The sequence below is a fragment of the Carya illinoinensis genome, chromosome 12 (genome assembly GCF_018687715.1).
Source record: "Carya illinoinensis cultivar Pawnee chromosome 12, C.illinoinensisPawnee_v1, whole genome shotgun sequence".
NCBI lineage: Eukaryota > Viridiplantae > Streptophyta > Magnoliopsida > Fagales > Juglandaceae > Carya > Carya illinoinensis.
In genome coordinates this window covers 29,874,284-29,896,027 of record NC_056763.1, presented here as the reverse complement: position 1 = coordinate 29,896,027, position 21,744 = coordinate 29,874,284, and the positions used below count along the sequence as shown (strand labels likewise).

The window sequence follows — 21,744 nt, the reverse complement described above, 5'->3', positions numbered from 1 at the left end:
TAATATTAAAATATATTTTGAGAGAGTCAAGGTATTTTTGAGTTTTTAAATTAATAATAAATATTATTTATTTTTAATATATTCATAATATTTTCCACCTAATAATTAAAAATACGTTTTAATAATTGGTAAAACTTACCACTTTATTCAATTCTCAAAAAGTTTTAAAACCATATCATCTAACTATTTAAATATATATTTTTTTACAAACTATCTCATCTTATTTTAACTCAAAAATCTAATTATTATTTAAAATATTTTTTCTCATTTAATTTCATATAAATTGTGTAATTAAACGAGATGTAAATATATACGAGTAAATTAGATGGTAACCATCCAATCAATCAAAAGCTGCAAGCTGGAAAATCAAACTTTCTCATCTCATATAATTATTATAATTTTTTAAAATTTATATATAAAATATAATAAATAATTTAATTTTTAAGAAATTTTTAAAAAATTAATATTAATATTATATTATTATAATATTTTATTTTTTCTTATCTTATTTTAATTACGTAATCAAAGGAAGACTAATAACTTTGACATGAATGCAGTAGTGTCTGTGCTGATCTCCATACGTTATTTGGGCCTATTATACTTACTTACGAGCTAGCTACGTACCAATGATTTGATTGATGCTTATTATTGGCAATTTATTTGGGATTACGAAGAAAAAAGTCCGCATCCATCCGTCGTTGTCCAAGCGGGCGGACACACGTGAAAGAGCAGTGCCACCTTCAAAGACCAAAGATTCCTTTCGCTAATTTGTGTTCACACCTACTTTAAGCTCTAAGATTCCTTCCTCAGTTCTTTTCACACCTGCGAAGCCAGCTTTTTTTTTTCCAGCTCGCGGCCCGCCGGCTTTGGTCTCAATTGAATGGCTTGACTAATTTTTATCATCACGTTCATGGCTTAAAATTTATTTTTATAGGCCCAACTTCTAAAATACTATATTTTATTTATTTTTAATTATAAAAATAAAATTAAACCCTTTGGTGTAGGCAATTTTTTATTTTTTTAAAATGAAGTATATATTTATAGTTTTGAAAGATAATTAAAATGGACCATTTCTATAGAATTATAATAATAATAAAATTTATTTATTTATTTAAAAAAAATACGCAATATTTACATATCCAGTACTGTATTTATTATTATTCAAATTTGACATCTAAACCCGGCACGTTATGGTAGTTGTCGTGTGAGAATATTATATTGTAGATCACGACGTCTTACAGTAACATTTATCTATTAGGAAATATGGATGCATGTGGGGTTTCATTTGCATTCATAAAGTCGTTGTAAAACTATGGATTTGTACGGTTGTCGAAAGTCAATTTCTTATATTTATAATTTGGTCCGAATTAAATGCTTCGCTTGCAATCTTAGACTATATACTATAAAAAAAAAAAGGGAAAACATTAGACAAAGCTAAGAAAATTAAATTCACCAACAATATAAGGTAGCTCAAGCAAATTATGATCACCAAAAAATTAATAAAAGAAATGATATTTATAATTGTGAATGTAAATATTGTATAATTATTTAAAAAATAAATATATATGAAAATTATATAAAAATTAATTAATTTTTTAATAATAAAATATATATTTTAAAAAAAAAACTAGGTGGCGCTTACAGATTTCATGGTTACATGCATGGTTACTCAATTAATAAAGCCTATTGAAATTCGAAGGGCCACTTAAAGTACAGCCGAAACCAAGCCGGCGCCCATATATGCAGATATATACATATCGATCATAACCCACCGACGGCTTTAGCTAGCTAGCTAGCTCGCTCCCAACGTGGAAGTCATCCACATAAAGCTTTTAATTTTCAGTTGGAACCAATCAGAAAATGAGTCGCGATGAGATCAAACTCAACCCCCCTTGTCCCCCCTCGTGATCTGCCACGTAGGAAAACATGTCATTCCACGTGGCAATAAGTTAGGTTTGACTCTTCCACCCCATTTATATCCTTTTCCCATTAACTTTATCCCTGCTCTTTATATAATCACCACCCTCCTTTCTGTCTTGGACACCCCTCTTCCTCCCCCACTCTTTTCTCTCTCTCTAGATCTATTTATTTATATATAACCCCCACACCTCCATATCAAAACCTTGACCTCTCCACCACAAAGGAAATTGGAAGAACAGCTTATTTATAAGGGAAAAAAGGAGATTAAGAAAGATGGGGAATTGTTTGCGGCATCATGAGTCTTCTATGCAATGGGGCGGTGAGGACTGGGGATCGCCAGCAAAGGATCAAGGGCTTTGTGCTAGAAATAAGCGCGGCGACAAAATGGGCGGCAAGGCCATGGAGATGGAAGAGGAGGGAGTTCTCGGACATGGCAGAGTCTTCACTTCTTCTTCGTCTGCAACAAAAGCAGCGAGCACTACTCCTACTACCGAGGTGAAGATCAAGATCACAAGGAAGCAGCTGGAGGAGTTGCTGGGTAGAGTGGACGTAAAGGAATTGTCGGTGCATCAGGTTTTGGCGCAGCTGATGAACGTTAGCGATCAATACGAGACGCATCAGCGGTCGTGGAGGCCTGCCCTGCAGAGTATTCCTGAAGTTAACTGAGAAATAATGTAAATTAAAGGTAGATATAAAGCCATGAGTACGTACGTGCGTGATGATGATGAAAAATATTGATTATGTTTGAAGACTACTCTTTCATGGTCTCTGTTCCTCTGAATTAGCTAGGATATTGTGTTAGCTAGGTCAGTGTCATGTAGTGCCGGTCCTGTTTTGTAAACAGAAGAGATGGGGGAATGGGGGAATAGGGTCAGATCGAAGGGGTACTTCCATAGATTTTGTTCACTCATGTAAATACCACACCCCCTTTTTTGAGGCCAGGTAAAGTTACTTGTTTTCCCTTCTTTTTTGTTCAAGCGACCAATCTCTCTCCCTCTCTCGACAAGATAATTTTTATACAAATATAATTAATATATAATATAAAATCATATTAATTTAAAAAATTACTTTTATAAATTTTTTATAATTATAGAACTTCTCTTTTAATATATGTTTCACTTTTTTGATTTATTTAGTTTAATATTTTAAAAAACTCGAGATGGTTTGAAGACTTGAGATTTGTTTGGAGAGTTAGATGTGATGAAGTAGTTTTGGATAAAAATTAAAAGTTGAATACTATATTGTTATAATATTATTATTATTTTGAGATTTGAAAAAATTAAATTAATTATTATATTTTATATAAGAATTTAAAAAAATTATAATAATGATATGATATGAAATGAGATCAGATTATTTTTAAATCCAAACAGCCCCTTTATCGTCCAACGCACGTGCTTTGTAAACCAGAGTGCTAAGTCCACTTCTTCTTTACAATAAATTGCGATATATGATCATTATTTATTTATTATATATTATAAGTTCTGCATAAAAAATCTTTAAAAAAATAAAGGAAAAAAAAGGGCCATGAAAACATTTTGCGTGAAAGTGATTTCGAAGTTATAAATGAACTCTCACTGTAGTCAACCAAGAACGTGCAAGCTTAGAAAATTGCACCTTATATTATTAAAGGCATTCGATCGGTACATTATACTCAAATCGATCAAATCTCAAAGAACAGCTAATGTGAACCCTTCGACATGTGATCATGTTCTGAATTTTTTCGATGGGACACATGATCTACGTACCGACATGGAATGATGAAATATTCTCGAGAATGAATTCATGATCCGTTGAATTTTTTTTTTAAACATATATAGTAGTATAAATGACAACATGTATATGCATGATTGTTGCATTTATTTCCTTCATCAACGATCAATATTGTTCTTAACTTCAACAACAACAATAAAGGGAGAGGAGAAAACTGCCGACAAGACATGCAAGAATTAAATCGATGCGACAAAAGTTTAGTTGATTTAATACGTACGTATATAAGACAACCTGTGATCTGATCATCTATCTTAAAATTAAGAATATCATCTCACGTAATATCAAAATATAAATTCTGAGCTGGAAATCCTACTTAATTTGCACTCTACTTCACCTCATATCTATATCAATACAGCTTGCTCACTCATGAGTTCACTTTAGCAATCGTAGTCCTGACTTTGCCGATCTGGTCTTACATTAAAATCAAAATCCGGTCTATTATCTTATTAAAAATTTATTAATTGTAAGATAATGTGAAGATAAATACTAATTTTTAGTGACAAAAGTGAGTTGAGATTAGGATATTATGTTGGAGAGAACAAATATTTACAATCTTAAATTATGAAATTGTCGCATAATCGTTTTAAAAAAAGTGAATAAAATATAGAATTTATGTGAAAAAAATTAATTTTTTAATAATAGACTCTAATTTTTTTTAAAACAATTACACAAAGTTTACGACAGTTGTATATAAAAAAATGATAAAAATATCATATTTAATATAATAAAATAAAAGTAAAACGTGATTATATGTAATGTATAGAAATATTATTCAAATTATTTAAATGATAAAATTTAATTTATAATTAATATTTTAAATAAAATTATTTTTATAAACGTACGCCAGTCATACAGGACGCGTGTAAAAATCACGACCCTTGCCTTACGGACTCGACTGATTCCCTCGTTTTGTATCACATTCTCAATTCCCGCTCTCTGTTTTCCCTCTAATTCGGATTCCTCTTCCCTCTCTTCCATGGCTGGCTACGAACCCCCCTCTTTCGATCTGGGTATCGATTCGGAGCTCCAAGAATCCTTTGAGGAGTTTCCGGTCCAAATAGTAGCTTCCGACCCCATAACAAATGGACCTGCAAACGGGGACGAAGCCTTCCTGCCAGAAGTCATGGACTCGGATCCTGAAACAGTTCCGGAACCGCCCCGTATTCTCAAGCGGCTCAGGCGAGGGCCCCCCACCACCAAAACGCCGTCGTTTCGGTTGTTCCGGGAATCGCAGCAATTTTGTGGTGCGGTTGACGATGAGATTGAAGAATTTTCATCACAAGACGAAGGTTTTCTTAGAGGTAATAAATATTTTGGTTCCCATTTGTTTCCAACTACACTTGATTATGCGGCAAAGTAAATTTGTTTGTCTATTTTTCTGGTTTTTAAATTTATCTGATTTGACTGGTTGTGTTGTTTCACAATCCAGTGATATGTTTTTCTAGGGACCCGTTTGGTTAAAATGTAGTTATTTGGCAATTCTTATGGTTAAGAGAGTTGGGTTAGGTTAATCTGATTTGATAGTTTGCGGGCAATAATTATGCATTTAGATGAGCCAGGTGACTGAAATTGTATCAACTTGGTGCTTGCAATGTTGGCTCATGTTGGGTCCAGAGATTGCTAAGGAATGTGACAGACGTTATGGTCAGATTTATAGAAAATCAAATATCATTTGCTGCTTAAGAATATGTAGTATCCTATGCTGGAAAGGTAATTATCTGGGGTTAGATCGGGTCAGAACTAATTGAAACATTTTGAGAATTCTTACCGGTTGTTTACATGGAAAGTTTCATCAATGACAGACACTCCCCGGTTGTGCAAATTTATTGGAAGTTGATTTTGGGTGTAGTGTTGGCCTCCTTCCCTCCCCCAAAATATACCTAAAACTTCTAATTGTTGCTTAGTTACTTCTTTTTACTAATTCTATCATTTTCTTTTTTGCTCTTAGGGGTGTTGTCATCAAGATGATCATTTTGTTAAATGAAGCATCATGCTCGTTATGAGTAGAATTGCTACACAGTTACTGATATACCATAATGTTCATTTTTAAGTTTCCTCTCCTTTTGAATTACCTTTATTTGTTGAAGTAGAAAATGATACCTTGAATTAGAATTTTCTTTAGTTCCACTGCTAGTTTAATGCTTACAATGTGGCAGATGCATATCCACCATCGCAGCACCAATCCATGTGTAGCAGTTCTAAGATCCCATTGCATGGTTGTGGTGTTTTGACCACTGAATCATCAAGCCAGATGAAGGCAAGGAAAAGGAAACCGGTTTCTGATACCCCAGCTTCAATGAGCTTGCAAACAAGCCGCAATGCATCGATGTTTCCAAAGTTAACGATCAGTCCTCTTAGAAGGTTCCAGTTACTTGATTCTGATTCTGATGATTCATCCGGTCATGACAATTTAAGCAGAGAAGCTCATAAAACTGGTCCATGCTCAACAGAACAACAATCTAACCCCCACTCTCCTGCAATTTTAAGGGAACAAAAGATCAAAGTGTCAGGTATTACGAGTCAAAATGAGGATTTATGGAAAGATTTCTGCCCAAAGAAGAGTGTTTGCATTCCAACTCCTGCTTTGGATGAGGTTTTTGAAGAATACTACCAGTCTTTGAAGGACAAGAACTTGAACTGGAAACTGAGGAACAATGTATGCACAAGTAACAAAGAGGCTACAAGTAGCAGCCAAAATGATGAACAAGTGTGGAATTCGGAAGACCCCTTTCCTCCTGTTCATCGATATTTTTTCCATGATGATCCAAGAATTCAGAAATTAGTCCGCAATCGCTTACCCAACTTTTCCCCACTTGGTATTATTAAGAACAGAGGACATCAACAACCTAATGCATCAGTTATTGATTACATGTATGCTGCTTACTGTTTCTTCTATGTGTATTGTTTCTGCATTTTATCAACTTTACCATGTGTTATATCATAGTATGCACTTGTTGTAACTTACAGGAGACAATTCAACCATGAAGAAACTTCTAAACAGAAAGCAACCCGGAAAACCAGTTTTGAGAAAAGCTCCAGACGTGGAAGAAATAAATCCGATGTATCGAATGAAGAAGAATTGCTTGCTTCTGGAGGCTGGATGGACCCCAAAGTCATTTCGGCATTTGGCAAGGGAGAAACTTCTAAACAAAAAGCAACTCGGAAAATCAATGTTGACAACAGGTCTACAAAGGGAAGAAATAACTCAAAACGATCCAAAAAATCAAATAACGGAGAAGGATTGAAGACTCCTGGAAGTTGGGTGGACCGCAAAAGCTCTATCAGCACTCCAAATGATGCTGGTAAAAGATCAGTTCATGCAAATGGCCAGTCTGCAGGTCATTGGTATACAAGCCCAGAAGGAAGGAGGGTATGTAAAATTACTATATATTGCTTTTGGATTGAATGAATTTTAATTAGGTTTATAGCAATTAGTAAGCGGAGCATAGAAAAGTCCGAAAGTCCGGAGAGATGAGTCTGTATTTCATTCTAATTTAAATTTGAAAGTGACACCTCATAAAGAACGGAGCCATCCAAGGCTTTTGTGAAACTCTTATTACTTCAATTTCTTCAATGTTTGGATACTTTATTGTTCTTCTACACGTGCTAGAAATAGTGGACAAATCCTTGTCTTGTAATATTCGCAATCCATGTAAGTTGGGGTAGTATCAAATATTCTTGGACCTCCTAAATTCTGTTATTATGGTTCACACAGCCCCAGGAAATAAAGATGTGAAATCATTATTACTATTGCCGATGAGGTTTCATTCCGCTTTTATTTAAGCATTTATATGTTCTATGGAGTTTGGTACTTAGTAGGTGACCTACTTTTGATCTGATCTTCTGTTGTCGGATATTACACGTACATATCTCTTGTGGCCTTCTATAATTTGCTCGTTGACGATAGATCCTCTGGTCGTTCCTCTGCAGGTTTATGTCACCAGAGGTGGGCAGGAGTTGACAGGTCGAAGCGCTTATGGACATTACCGGAAGGTACAGTACATCTGAAAAAAGTAACATTTGTTACGGGTTTCTAATAAATAAGTTATATACAAATTTTTTTTTATAAAAAAATACTTTCTAATAATAAAGAATAGTTTTTTTTTTTAAAGTAAAGTCTATTATTTTATAAAAATTTGTATAAAATTTATTTATTTAAAATTTGTACAAATTATTTCTCATTTAAAAAACCTTCTACATCGATATAAAAATGTGTATTTTTTCACCTTATGTCACCTATGCGTTGAATGCACTTTTGGGTTACAGGAGAGTGGAGCAGGGTTTAGGAAGTCGAAAAAGAAAACTAGGGCCAAGAAGAGAAATGGCTGAAGCTCGATGCTCGAGATACCCACACGACTTTTATCCATTTGTTGTAATTATTTGTTGAATGTACAATGGACATTGACCAATTGTCTTTTCCTTTGATTTTTTTTTTTCCCGTAATTTTTTTGACTTGTCTTTCAAGTTCTTCGTAGTGGTTCTTGGGGTAGTCTTTAACAAAGAGTGCAAATTTACAACTCTATACAAGATGCTGATACATCAGTGTTTTATGGGTGCGTTGTTTCTATGTCGCATTTGCTAAAAAGCTCACGATCATCGTCTCGTATCGGGTTAATTGCTATACATTCCGTTGAGTTGATTCAGTTCGTTGCAACTGAGAGTCAAATCAACCATGCTAATTACTAATTAAGAAAAGAAAAACACTTTAGATTATATAAAAATAAATTAATATAATTTAATGTGATATATAAAATAATTTTTATTATATAATAAATTTTATAAAATCATAACAATTTATAAATTTATTTTATATAATCTGTTTATACCTCTGCCACTTATCTTGACATAAAAGTGTCATTGGCACGTGAAAAATGAACCGCAAGGTCAAGTTGGATGCGTCTCGTCCTCTTTCTCTCACTCCGGACTCTCTTAATTAGCGCCACCACATCTTCTCTATCTTGGCTTTTAGCTTGCCTGTCTTTTTTAAAGTGTAGTATTCGCCACAGGCATATATCTCTTTACAATATTTTCCATCCAATCGATTGGCTTGTACATCTTTTCCATTTCCTTGAACTCTCCCACTTTCTGTTGCAAAATCTCTAATGTGGTACCGTTTGGTTGGTCTTTCTGTCAAAACTCTTACTTGGGTCTGTTTGGCTGCTGAGAAAACTAAAGAAAAACTTGTCTCTGAGCTTAAACTAGACCCAACTTAGCTAGGCCTTTGCAGAAACCTTATTTCATTTGGGAAGTTTCGTGGCGTCTTTGTTACCTTGGAATCGGAATATTGTCGCGATAATACCTTTCTCTAGTCTATTTTATCGTTGACTCAGTTGTATAATTTGAACCACTGGAAGCTTCGTTTCCTGGACCTTCTTTACAGAAGAAGCAATATTTTTTTACTAGCTACGTTAGAAAGCAGAATAAAAGAGAAGGATAATAGCCTTGAAGTCTTTTACTTCTTCTCCATATAACTCTAAAACGAAACCTTAAGCTTCATTCAATCAATTATTTTTTCAAAGCTTGGTTTGGTTTTTTCGGTAACGAAAGGAAGATACAAGGTTAGGTTCTCCTTTGCCTTCTCAGCAGCCAACAGTTTGTTTTCATTTTACTTAACATTTGTTAATTTAACTCTCTGTTCTGTTCTTTGCCCTGCTCAGGTATTCTCTGTTTGACTTATGGAGAATAGTGGAACTAGTTCTTTCCTGAGGACTAGAAGATTGGAGAGCTGCTTCAATGCAAGCTCTAGCCTTAGTGTGAAGGAAACGCCGAAAAGATCGGCGAAAGAAGAACTGAGATCGAAGCGAAGGGCAGATATATATTTGGATGAAGATGGATGGGGTTCAGTGTTAATATCTTGGATTAGAATTGTCCTGTGTTTCTTGACGATGATGGTTACGACATTCTTGTGGGCGTCAATCATGCTCGTGCTCATACCGTGGCCTTATGAGAGGATCAGGCAGGGGAATATATATGGACATGTAACTGGTAGATTAATGGTAAGGCGCCTCTAGATTTTATGCTTTGTGTTACTCTTGCTTGTGCTGAAATTCTGAAGTGGATAGCTATGGTGTTCAAGTTTTTCTGTTTCTTTATGGTTGAGTGGCATGTTAGGAGGAGAGAAGGAGAATGGGGGGGTATGCTGAGCGATCGAGGTTTCCATAGGATCCAAATTGGGCGACGGAGTTAAATTAGGCTGATATGAGCTGTTTCTACTTTCTTTCTTTCTTCTTCTTCTGGAATTGAAAAAAAAAAAAAAAGTCAGCTGTAATCTTGGATTTTTGTAATTTTTTTCCTAAAATATCAGCAGCCTAGAAGAGCTTTGTTGGCATTGATTTTATGGTCACGATTTGGTTGCTGTTTCCCTTTGCTTCCCTTGGTGTCCTGCTTTCTTCCACTGATTAGGAGACCTCATTTCCATTTAAACTTGATTTGATTCATGTATGAGTATAATGTAGTGTTTGTCTCGTTTGTAATCGTTTTTCAGCTCCCATGTTATTTGTTGATATCTAATACATTATAGCTAGTAGATTCCACCGTTCTGCTGTATGGAAACAACCTATGAGTTGGACCAGATAAGAGCATAATTCCAATTGGGTGATCAATGACTAATTGTCAGAGAAACTTTTGAGAAAAGTTATCCATAGATTTCATAATAAAAAGTGGATAGGTTGCCAAGGAGGAAGAGTTATTTTCTTGAATGCGGACAAGTCTGAGCTTTTACTCTAGTTATCAAGGAATGGACCACTTGATGGTATTGAGTTGGTACTATCATCTGCAGCTGTATGTGAAAAACATAAAATGGTCAGTTGGGTCAAAAGATATTGATTTACAGCAAAATGAAAAGAGTGTCTAGAAAGATCTCCCTTCAAAATAAATTACTCAAGAATAAATTGAGCTACTATTGTACACTTTGGACTCAGAGAACTTGTCTCATGAGCACTTCACATAGCATGCGTTCTTAAGTAATAAATTCTCAACATTTTCAAATGCAAACTTCTCGTACATAGCATCAAAGAAAGGTAAGTTCTATGAAATATAATTGTACTCAGAACAACACGATATATAGGTACTGATGTTGGACAGTGGGTTATGTGACCACATTCTTGCAGATATGACAATGCAGTCTACCATATGGTCAGAAAAAATTTTCTCGTGACATCCTAGGTTTCATGAAGTGCATTTAACTACCAATCCCCAAGCATATAGTGCACATCAATAGGTCTCCTGCTGTTCAATATTCTCCTATATTGGCTTCCTGCAGTTTATTTAGTTGGAGAATTTGAGGGGTTTGCATTAGATAATTAATGCTTCAGAACATTGATCGCAGATGTGGATCCTTGGGAATCCTATAAAGATAGAGGGTGCTGAATTTTCTAATAAGAGGGCCATATATATCAGTAATCATGCATCTCCTCTGGATATTTTCCTAATAATGTGGTTGACTCCCACAGGCACTGTTGGCATTGCCAAGAAGGAGGTATGTTCAATTCTTTAAGAATAAACATGACAGCTCTCTTGTATTTTGAGATTTTTTTTTTAATTTCAATTTACCACCATTAAGGTTACTTGTGCCTTGACATTGCTCATGCAAAGTTGTGAACAAGAATCCTCTTACTAAAAATTTACACCCCACTAAAAAATACTCGTTTCTCACCCCTCATCTTTGATTAGTCAGGATCAATTTTTTCTTGATTCTGGTTCCTCCCCACCCCAACGCAGACTGGAAATGGTTTTTTTTTTTGGTATCATATGAATACATCCCTACTGGCAGTCTGCTGTGAGAAATGGATTTGTGCCCTCTATTTATGCACAGGTGATTTTAGTTGCTAGATGCCCTTAATAGAAGATATATATATATATATATATATTTGTTGAGCACTGGTACATGCGTCAGTAGAGGGTTATTCATATAGCTATTGTGCCCGGACCAGTTTTGATTACTCTCTGGAATGATTTGTGCAGGGCCGGCTCCTTCCTAAGGCGAATTAGGCAATTGCCTAAGGCCCCAGGAGAAGAAGAGGCCCCCTTTCAAGAAGGTCTAAATTAGAATTTTTTTAAAAGAAAAAATATTTAATTAAAAAATTAATTAATTCAATAAGATAACATCAAAAGAATTAAATAGATGTTATGTCATTATTAGTTTTAAAAGTATCTCACATAATAATTATTTCAATTATTCTTCTTCTAAGAATACACTTCTCTTTTGTCATTATTAGTTTAATATATAATGTAAAAATTATAAATAGTAAAATCTAATTTTTGAGTGTTGATAAAAAATTTAGTATGATCTTTGAAAATGCAAGGGTCTACTTTTCTCCAAATGTGTAGGTTATTTATAGAACTTTATTGACAATTATAATTATAATTGCTTTTAGGGCTTATTTATATACTAAGAATATATGTGAATAGTAGTGAAATAATTTGAGTTAAAATATTTTGTTTAGTTTTGAGAAATGAGAGAAAAAAATTTGAATTTGAGAATATCTGAGAATATTTAAAAGCAGTTGTGTTCCCAAACGGCCCCTAAGAGTCTAAATCGGTTATTAGTTGAAAAGGTAGTATAAAATTTTAAACAGTAATTTTACTTGACAAACTATTGGAATTATTTATAAATAAAAATATAATGTAAAAATTAAAATAATTTTATTTAATTTTACTTTAAAAAAAAAAAAAGAAAACAGCCCCAATAAAAATTTTAGCCTTAGGCCCCATTCCTATTGAGCCGGCCTTGGATTTGTGGAACTCTAGTAACTTAGTACTTACTTTGTGCAGATCATATGGTATCCACTATTTGGACAACTTTATGTTTTGGCAAACCACCTCCGCATAGATCGTTCCAATCCAACAGCAGCCATTGAATCCATGAAAGAGGTGTCAATTCTCTCCCCATATTGTCTGTCCTGCATTTTTTCCCTTCATATCTAATTTGTGATCCTTCTCATGTCCAGGCAACCCGTGCAGTAGTGAAAAACAACCTATCTTTGATCATTTTTCCTGAGGGCACCAGGTCAAAAAATGGGCGACTACTTAGATTTAAAAAGGCAATAATTTTTCCATATTGGAACCTATTTTCCTTATGTTTACTACATATTATCAAATATTGGAATTTATGGTGACATTGTCTATGGCCCAAAGTGGCGGATATTAACATAGGGGTAATCGAAGCCACCGTGGAACAGTCCTGAGGCCTTTTTCTTGTGAAATCTGTTTTACTTTGATTAAATGTTGTATGCAGATGGAACCATACATGAAAATAAAGCAGCCAAGCAGGGAATCCTCAATTTTCTGACATATATACTCAGATTAAAACTGAATGATCAGTCGACTTTTCTTGAACTTTCTTTCTAATATGTAGTCTGTCATTCTTAGATATGTAATTGAGGTGGTCACTTTTCTTGCACTTTCTTTCTAATGCGCTATATTAAAGCAAATTTCTTATCACTTTGTCCTTGCAGGGTTTTATTCATTTGGCATTGCAGTCACGCCTCCCAATAGTTCCCATGGTCCTGACAGGCACCCATCTAGCATGGAGGAAGGGCAGCTTACATATTCGACCAGCACCTCTAAATGTCAAGTATCTTCCTCCAATAAGTACTACTGATTGGACAGCTGACAAGATCGAAGACTACATTAAGATGATTCATGATTTATATGTCAAACATCTCCCTGAGTCTCAGAGACCTCTTGAGTTATAAGATCTCCCAACTGGCTCCAATTCATAGTTGAGGTGCATCATCTTTTTGATAACTCAGGTCTTAGAAGGATGCCCCCCCAAAATTTACTGGATACAACAAGCATAATTGAGTTGATTTCAAGATTAGCATGATTTAGTGTTTTATACTGCTCAGTCTCTTGCAATAAGCTCAGCTTGTTTGACCAAGATTAGTTGTTATTGACTAGGTTTTCCTTTTGCTCATGTGTACGGACTTGTATAAATTCCATTCCTATCATTTAGACAAGTACCAAAAACCATTTTTATGCTCAAGTTTGCTCGGAGGTTTAGTCAATGGTAATTATTTTATTTTAGTGCCATAGGCCACTGATTGTCAGCATTATATTCTGCATGTACAATTATTGTGTCTCCCGTCCCCATTGGATATAATAAATATGTGATGCAGATTTAAGGTCACAGGCATATTCTGAAGAATAAAACAAGGAACTGCTGCTTACATTTCAGAATTTTTGTTCAATAAAAGCCAAAGAACAAAATAAAAAACGATGTGGTCTTTGACCAAGATTTCTCACTTTTCCATACGCAGAAGTGTCTGAAATGTTGTGATGTTCCGTGAAGGCATGGTTGGCAGCTGAAAAGTATATTCTTTTGATGAGGTTGAAATATTAACTTCCATCAATATGGGTGGGAGATCATAAATTGATTCGCATATTCCAGTTTGTCTGCCGCTTTACTTGTAGGTTGACGAATTATTAGGTTAGTGTCAATATATATAGATTACCTTGCGGGTTGTGGGCAAGACAAATCGACAAGTAATGATTTTCCATACCATTTTTTATTATTCCTTCGTAAGGCAACAGGCCAAGCAAAATCAGACAAGCATTTGTTCGGGAAAAAATTATTTTTTTAACGGTAGATTTAATTATTTTTTTAAAGAGATTACACAATATTTATAGAATAATGCTACATACAGTTGTATAGTGTGCAAGTACTGTGTAGTCACTTTAGAAAATAGCGAGATGCACTATTAAAAAATTAATTTTTTTAATGTGAGTTTCGTATTTATTTAATTTTTTTAAAAATAATTAGGCAATGTTTACACACTTACAATTGTAATTCTCATTTTTCATATTTATATGCTATACATATTAACATAGAGAGAATCAGTTTTGTTTATTATTTATAAAAGACGAGAGGCTCCCGGATTGGTTATCAAAAATTAAATAATCTCATCTCATCTCATCTCATCATTACAATTTTTTCAAATTCTCATATAAAATATAATAAATAATTTAATTTTTTTAAATTTTAACACAAAATTAATATTAAAATATTATATTATAATAATATTTTATTTATTATAATTTAAAATATTTTATCTGAACCGTATAACTAAATAGAATTTATTTAGAACATACTTCTTGCTTTTTTATGATTCTTTTACCTAAATACGATGGATGTGGGCTGTTGTATGTATGAGTGCGGCTGAATGGGAGAGAAATGACATGACTTTATGGGTGAGATTCTAAGGTCCAAATAATGGAAAGGCCCAGATTCGGGGCGAGCCCAAGTGACAACCTAGACAGATCCAGTCCAAACTAAAGTAGCATTAAATCATTTCATATCATAAATGTGCTCGGATTCTTTGTCGCCACAGGCCCACCACGTCCATTCAGGGACATCACTGCCAAATAGTACATAACAAGGGGTATATATGTAATGCAAATTTCATTTTACCTAATTTCAATAATCAAATTTCTACTCTAAAACCCTAAACCCTTTCTCAGTTTTCATTTGCCTCCACAAAAACCTAAAGCATCTGTGTCTCCCAAAATACCAAAACCCTGCGTAATGAAAAAGCCCAAATCCAAAAACCTCCGCAAGCAGAGCCGCCTATCAGAAGTCGAAGAAATCCAGCTCCTGACCTCATGGATCCAATCCGGAAAACCCGACTCGGGTTCCAACCCCATGTCGCTGCCTCCACTGCCCCCGAACTCGCCCGTCGGCCGAATCGACGACGCTTCTTTTTCTCGTTACGCTGGTGCCACGAGGTTCGACCAGCTACCGATTTCGAAGAACACTAGAGATGGTTTGCGCAAGGCTGGGTACGTCGAGATGACCGATATCCAGAGGGCTTCTCTGCCGCATGCACTCTGCGAGAGGGATATTCTTGGCGCGGCCAAAACCGGGTCAGGAAAGACTCTGGCTTTTGTTATTCCGGTGAGTTGGGATAGTTCCGTTGGCTTGCGAGGAAGTGTGATTGAAAAAAGTTGGAATTTTTAATTTGAGGACTCACATACTGTGAGTTTAGGGTTAGGCGTGGTAAGGATGTGTGTGAAAAGAGTGTAATTTCGTAGGGGGAAGATAGTGTTTGGTTGCTGAGAAAATTTTGGATGGATGGGAGGGTGAAGTCTTGAACATTGGGATATAAAATCTTAGAGCTGAAGAAAACGAAATAGTCCTGTCATTAATTTTGCTTAACCAAGTTGAAGTTTTATCTTTTAATTGGAGTATTATGTAATATACCAAAAATTGACAGAATACCTTCCATACTTTTAGTTATATTTATTGAATGCTCACTATTTGCCTAAAAAAATACTTATTGAATGCTCACATAATAAAGGGTGTGTTTAGTTGTTGAGAAGTTCCGGAAAAGAAACGGTTAAAATTGAAAATTGGAGATTTGGATACCTGGAGCATCGGGGATATAAATAATATACCCCAAAGAAACATCAGAAGGTTTGGTTGGAGATAGTTCGATCTTTTTATAAAGAAAAGGGGCAGGGGCGGGGTGGTGGATGGCATCTTTAGTATTTACTTCTTTTTTTTTTGAAAAAAAAATATGTATTCTTTTTTTCATGTTCTGCTTTATTTTTTAATTAATTCAATTTCTCATGGTCAATTGCATTTATTTTTCTTATTTCAGGTTTTGGAGAAGTTATATAAAGAGAGATGGGGTCCTGAGGATGGGGTAGGCAGCATCATTATTTCTCCTACACGGGAATTAGCAGGTCAACTTTTTGACGTGTTGCAATCTGTAGGGAAGCACCATAATTTTAGTGCTGGCCTCCTAATTGGTGGACGCAAGGATGTTAACACAGAGAAGGAGCGTGTAAATGAGCTGAACGTATTGGTTTGCACTCCTGGTCGTCTTCTTCAGCACATGGATGAGACTCCAAACTTTGAATGTTCCCAGCTTCAGGTCATCATAACAACTTTTTTGTTCCGCATCTTCCCCATTTTTTACTTGAACCTTGACTTGGTCCTTGTTTTGGATTTTCTCTTGGTGCATGCCTTTATTTGTTATTTAGCTTCTGACTTGGGTGGAATTTGCTGGCCAGGGAACAGGTTTTGGTCCTTGATGAGGCAGATCGAATTCTTGACGTAGGATTCAAGAAGGCTTTAAATGCTATTGTCTCGCAGCTACCTAAGAGCAGACAAACATTGTTATTCTCGGCAACTCAAACGAAGTCAGTTCAGGATCTTGCAAGACTGAGTTTGAAGGACCCAGAGTATCTGAGCGTGCATGAGGAGTCTGTGACTGCTACTCCCAACCGCCTGCAGCAAACTGCAATGGTTGTTCCACTTGAAGAAAAGCTAGACATGTTGTGGAGTTTCATAAAGGCACATCTTAATTCAAAGATCCTAGTGTTTCTTTCAAGCTGTAAACAGGTAACTTAACATCATCTATTACTCCATTAAAAACATGTTGTGAAGCCAACTTAAAAGCATGGAAGTTCGGGTTGTATTTGTCTGAAGAAACCTAAATCCCCCCTCAAGTTTGTGTTGATGGAGTTGTTTCAGGCCAACCTAAATCCCCCCCTCGCCCTTGGTGGTCAACTACTGTAGACGAGATACGCTCTTTCTGTGGTTTTTCATAGTTGCTACCCAAACATGGGCAGGGGCACTGCAGGGGCCAGTTGATTTAATATGCAATTGAATATTAGTAGATTCTCAATAGCTCTTTCTGATAAATGAGAGAATTTGTTATGGATTTCCACATCAATTTACTCACTACGTGGAATATTACATTATCTTGATTCGATTCATCTTGATGTATACATTCATATATCGGAAATCTTGCTATGGCTGAGATTGGAATACAACTTAAGGTCAATGCATGCTTCATTATGAGCCTAATGATTATTAGTATGTTGTCATGTACAACATAAAAACCAAAAGAGTTATACTCCTTTTTGGTAGTGAGAAGAGTGTTGATTGTTCTTCGAAGATCTGTGGGGTGCTGACATTTAACATATATCTATTACTTGTCAGAGGTGTGCAGTTACACTTACTTTTGTGAATATCCATCCATGCAGGTAAGGGGTAAATGTTTAAGTTGGAGTTCAACTTTAATTTGGTTTATATTTGATTACTTCCTAGTCCATGTGTTGTTGGATCAATTATTGGCTCGGTTCATTCAACTCAAACAAAATGTGGACTTTGCTCATACACGCACAGTATTTTAATAATATCTCATATTGATATTTTCACTGCAGTTTGTACAATCTGCCGCCATAAAACACTTCAAAAACAAACAATTCTACTGGTTAAGTTGATTAATTCTAGGTATTTGTACCTACAATCAATTATAGGTATTAATTAATTCTTCCTATAAAAAGGTATTAAATAATGGTTCATCTATCTTTTGGTGGACTTTATCCTCATTTTGATATTTGTGCTAAGGATGAATTGCTATTACTTTTAGGTAAAATTCGTCTTTGAAGCTTTCAAGAAACTGCGCCCTGGAATACCCTTAAAGTGTCTTCATGGGAGGATGAAGCAGGAAAGAAGGATGGGGATATACTCCCAGTTTTGTGAGAAGCGCTCAGTGCTCTTTTCAACTGATGTGGCCTCAAGAGGCCTTGATTTTAATAAGGCAGTTGACTGGGTTGTCCAGGTATTAAATTGGTCTTTCAAAGAAGCTCATGCGCGCCACCCCCGGGGGGGGTGGGGGGGGGAGGGGGGGTGGTTGTGTGTGTAACTGGGGTCTTACTTCTTTCTGTCTTTTTTCTGTAGGCTGATTGTCCAGAAGATGTTGCAACTTACATACACAGAGTTGGTCGCACTGCTCGTTATCATTCTGGAGGGAGGTCTGTTTTATTTCTGTTGCCCTCAGAAATGAAAATGCTTGAGAAATTACAAGCAGCCAAAGTACCCATACAGTTTATTAAGGTGGCCTCTTTTAATTTTTGAAGTCATTTGTATGTGATAATAACCTTTTGTTTCTTCCATTCATATTTTTGGGATCAACATAGCTGATTGGTCTTCTTCTTATGGAAGATTTTTTGTGCAAGGAATGATTTTAACATTTAAAAAAAGAGTGGTTTAAAACCATTTTGGGAATACTAATCTTGCTGTTAATTGGTCATTTTTCAGGCAAACAAAAAAAGAGTACAACCTGTTTCTGGCTTGTTGTCTGCACTACTAGTCAAGTACCCAGATTTGCAGTATTCGGCACAAAGGGCCTTTGTGACATATTTGCGGTCTATTCATATTCAGAAAGATAAAGAAATTTTTGATGCGATGAAACTGCCTATTGATGAATTTTCAGCATCATTGGGTCTACCAATGACTCCAAAAATCCGTTTCTTGAAGCAGAAAATAAAGTCAACAAAAGTTTCAGGGAACTCTGCTGTTGTTGAAATAGAAAACTCTGACAAGGAGCATGTTCTGGAGATTCCAAAAGAGAAGCTAGATATTGGCCATATAGATGTTGAGGAAGTAAACAAGGACTTTCTCCTGACGAAGGACACACCCAACAAGGAAGAAGGGAAAACAAGTGAAATTGGAGATGTTAGGTACATCACTTTCATAGAGTTTTCCATATAGAGATATTAACCCTGAAGATGAATGTGCAAATAAGAATCACACAAGGGGCACCTAACTCTAGTTCTGGAACTAGATAGCTGGTGTTCCTCACAGAATTGATCCAAATAGAAGGGTATTTTTTATACAAATGTGCCATCACATTATTCTTTATGGATCTCTTGCGTTATTTTTTACTTGTGTAGCAATGTTCATTTTTAATCGTGTTACCAATGCCGGCTAACTGTTAAAATTTCTTTTCAATTCATTATCCTTCACATGGTTTGCATTGATCTTATGCAAGGATTTTGTTTGTTTCTTCCTTTGTAGGCCTATGACACGGATTTCAAAGAAAAAGAAATTGAAGATTAATGTACATAGACCAACGGGTACTAGGGTCGTATTTGATGAAGAAGGCAATGCACTAGCCCCGCTTGCCAGGGTGGCTGAAGCACAAAGCGGCAATGATGCATTCCTGATTGACCAAGGTATATGGTGTAATTCTGGAGTTGCTGCAATAGTAGGAATATTATGGTCAAGAAAGACTTTACCAAAACCCATGCAATTAACTCTCATATCTGTTCCTTTTAATAATTCTTTTCTAAATTAAATTCATTTTCTGGCTGAACAAAGAGATGCCATTTCTTGTTGCTTTCGTCTCTCCATATGTCAACTAACAAATTTGTATTGTTTGGCTCTTGAAGCAGAATTAGCTGCACAACAATTAGTAGGAATATTCTTTAATTTGATTCGACAGTTAGCTGCTGTCTAATAGAACAAATGGCTCCAGCTGATCTATTTCCAATGTTCTAAACTTGAAATAACGCAAACCCCACTAATCCACTACAATTTATTTAGTCAATCCCTTGTTTGAAAATAGTGGTTGTACAAACTTGTCCTTGGCAATCAAGGGTGAAGTGGAACAAGATAAATTTATATCCCATGAGCCGACTGTATTTTGTGCATTTCCTCCTGTTTTAGTGCCTTAATATTCCAATGTTTTGCAGGAAAAAAGAATGAATATTATAACAAGATGAGGGAAGAGTTGAAGCTGGTGGACAAAGAAGACAAGCTCCTAGAGCGCCAGCGCCTTAGAGAAAAACGGATTAAGGAGAAGATGAAGTTGAAAAGAGGACATTCGGAAGACGAGGCTGATGAGGAAGAACTTCCTGGGTCAGAAGATGAAGCAACTGGAAGCAGACCCCATAAAAAGTCGAAGATATACTATGATAGTGATAGCGATGGTGAGAAAAAAGAAAAGAAGGATTCCATGTCACTGGAGGAGCAAGAAGCATTGGCTCTTAAATTATTAAACTCCATGCACTCATAGGATCTCCTACGAGTTTAAGCTGTAAGAGGTTTTGGTGGAAATAGAATGTCGGGGCTTTTTTGTTAATTAGGGGCAATGATATTCTTTTTTAAAAACTGCTATAAATACAAAGAGATTACACAATATAAATTCACAAACTGATGTATCATTATAGAATTCGTTAGATTTACTTTATAATAAAAGTAAATTTATAATCTAACGTACAATATTAAGTCGCATCAGTTTGTAGGTTTACTTTTATGTAATCTCTCTGTGGTTGAAGTATTTTCCTTTTTCTTTAGTTGGTTGAATCGCTTGTATACGAGTCATTTTTCTTTGGAAATGCTCAAGTAGGAGCAATATTGATGCACAGAATATGGTATTGGAACATTTGGCACGAATGACTCGGTGTTGGGATTGCTGAATCCGATTAGTATCATTTATACTTGGATAGGATCTCGGATGTGGTTGAGCTGGGAACAACATAGATCAAAGAGTTTGTCATAAGTCTTGCTATATTGCTTTGGTCGTCTGATATGGAGCTTAATTAGGTTTTTTCAATGTTCTTATTGAATCGTGTGGACATTTATACGAAGATCAAGTATAGTCATCTCGCTGCAGTGTGTACTCTTCATCGGTCAGATGTTGATATTGGAGGTGAAGTCTAAGTTCATAAGTTCAATGGTCAGATGTTGATAGAAAAGCCATCGTTGCCTAGTGAGTGGCAACTTTAAATGGATTCTTATTCAGATAGAGGAGGATTACATGCATTAGCGAGTGCTCAGTTGATTGGATTGGATTTTTATTTTGTTTTATTGGTAAGGGTGTTCGGGAACAAAGTCCCAACACTTTGCATCCATATAAAAAAGAATTTTACTATTTATCATCTCTATAAGTTACAAATCATTTTTTTTGAATTTATTCTTCTTAGACTAACTAAATTCTTCTATTTATTATTAATATACAAAACATTTGGTTAAAATGTTTGGATGATTTTTTCCCTTCAATTCTTAATTCTTTCTAAGATTAAAACTTATATGAAGTTCGAATAGTGAGATGAAATAAGATTATTTTTAATTAAAATTAAATAAAATATTATTAAAATATATATATAATTTTTAATATTATTATTATTTTAAAATTTTAAAAAATTAAATTATTTATTATATTTTAAATAAAAATTTAAAAATATTGTACGATAAAATGAGTTAAATTGAGATGATGTCTCAATCCAAACCGAGCCTTAATCCACGTTGGAGTG

At 35.1% G+C, this 21,744-nt stretch overlaps 4 protein-coding genes across 7 annotated transcripts; all 4 read left to right on the top strand.

Moving 5' to 3' along the window:
- The first annotated feature begins 2,025 nt into the window (after positions 1 to 2,025).
- Positions 2,026 to 2,886, top strand: LOC122289029. Its single transcript, XM_043095912.1, has one exon. The coding sequence runs from the start codon at positions 2,194 to 2,196 to the stop codon at positions 2,584 to 2,586; it is 393 nt and encodes a 130-aa protein (XP_042951846.1). The 5' UTR covers positions 2,026 to 2,193; the 3' UTR covers positions 2,587 to 2,886.
- A 1,698-nt stretch (positions 2,887 to 4,584) lies between these two features.
- Positions 4,585 to 8,243, top strand: LOC122289125. Of its 2 annotated transcripts, none has more exons than XM_043096076.1 (5): positions 4,585 to 4,994; positions 5,850 to 6,564; positions 6,661 to 7,063; positions 7,624 to 7,686; positions 7,960 to 8,243. In XM_043096076.1, exons 1-5 carry the CDS (start codon positions 4,670 to 4,672, stop codon positions 8,020 to 8,022), a joined length of 1,569 nt encoding a protein of 522 aa, XP_042952010.1. In that variant the 5' UTR covers positions 4,585 to 4,669; the 3' UTR covers positions 8,023 to 8,243. The 2 variants fall into 2 exon arrangements, with proteins under 2 accessions (XP_042952010.1, XP_042952011.1); XM_043096077.1 differs by having other exon boundaries at positions 4,633 to 4,994; positions 5,870 to 6,564.
- Positions 8,244 to 8,678: 435 nt separating this feature from the next.
- On the top strand, positions 8,679 to 13,725 carry LOC122290390 (1-acyl-sn-glycerol-3-phosphate acyltransferase-like). Of its 3 annotated transcripts, XM_043098036.1 has the most exons (6): positions 8,687 to 9,251; positions 9,351 to 9,689; positions 11,021 to 11,170; positions 12,466 to 12,564; positions 12,642 to 12,734; positions 13,149 to 13,725. In XM_043098036.1, exons 2-6 carry the CDS (start codon positions 9,369 to 9,371, stop codon positions 13,386 to 13,388), a joined length of 903 nt encoding a protein of 300 aa, XP_042953970.1. In that variant the 5' UTR covers positions 8,687 to 9,251; positions 9,351 to 9,368; the 3' UTR covers positions 13,389 to 13,725. The 3 variants fall into 3 exon arrangements, with proteins under 3 accessions (XP_042953971.1, XP_042953972.1, XP_042953970.1); XM_043098037.1 differs by lacking the exon at positions 12,642 to 12,734 and having other exon boundaries at positions 8,679 to 9,251; XM_043098038.1 differs by lacking the exon at positions 11,021 to 11,170 and having other exon boundaries at positions 8,682 to 9,251.
- A 1,406-nt stretch (positions 13,726 to 15,131) lies between these two features.
- Positions 15,132 to 20,738, top strand: LOC122290006 (DEAD-box ATP-dependent RNA helicase 32). Its single transcript, XM_043097512.1, has 8 exons — positions 15,132 to 15,586; positions 16,293 to 16,568; positions 16,715 to 17,038; positions 18,075 to 18,266; positions 18,386 to 18,541; positions 18,746 to 19,167; positions 19,505 to 19,662; positions 20,182 to 20,738. The coding sequence occupies exons 1-8, from the start codon at positions 15,218 to 15,220 to the stop codon at positions 20,502 to 20,504; spliced, it is 2,220 nt and encodes a 739-aa protein (XP_042953446.1). The 5' UTR covers positions 15,132 to 15,217; the 3' UTR covers positions 20,505 to 20,738.
- The last annotated feature ends 1,006 nt before the right edge of the window (positions 20,739 to 21,744 follow it).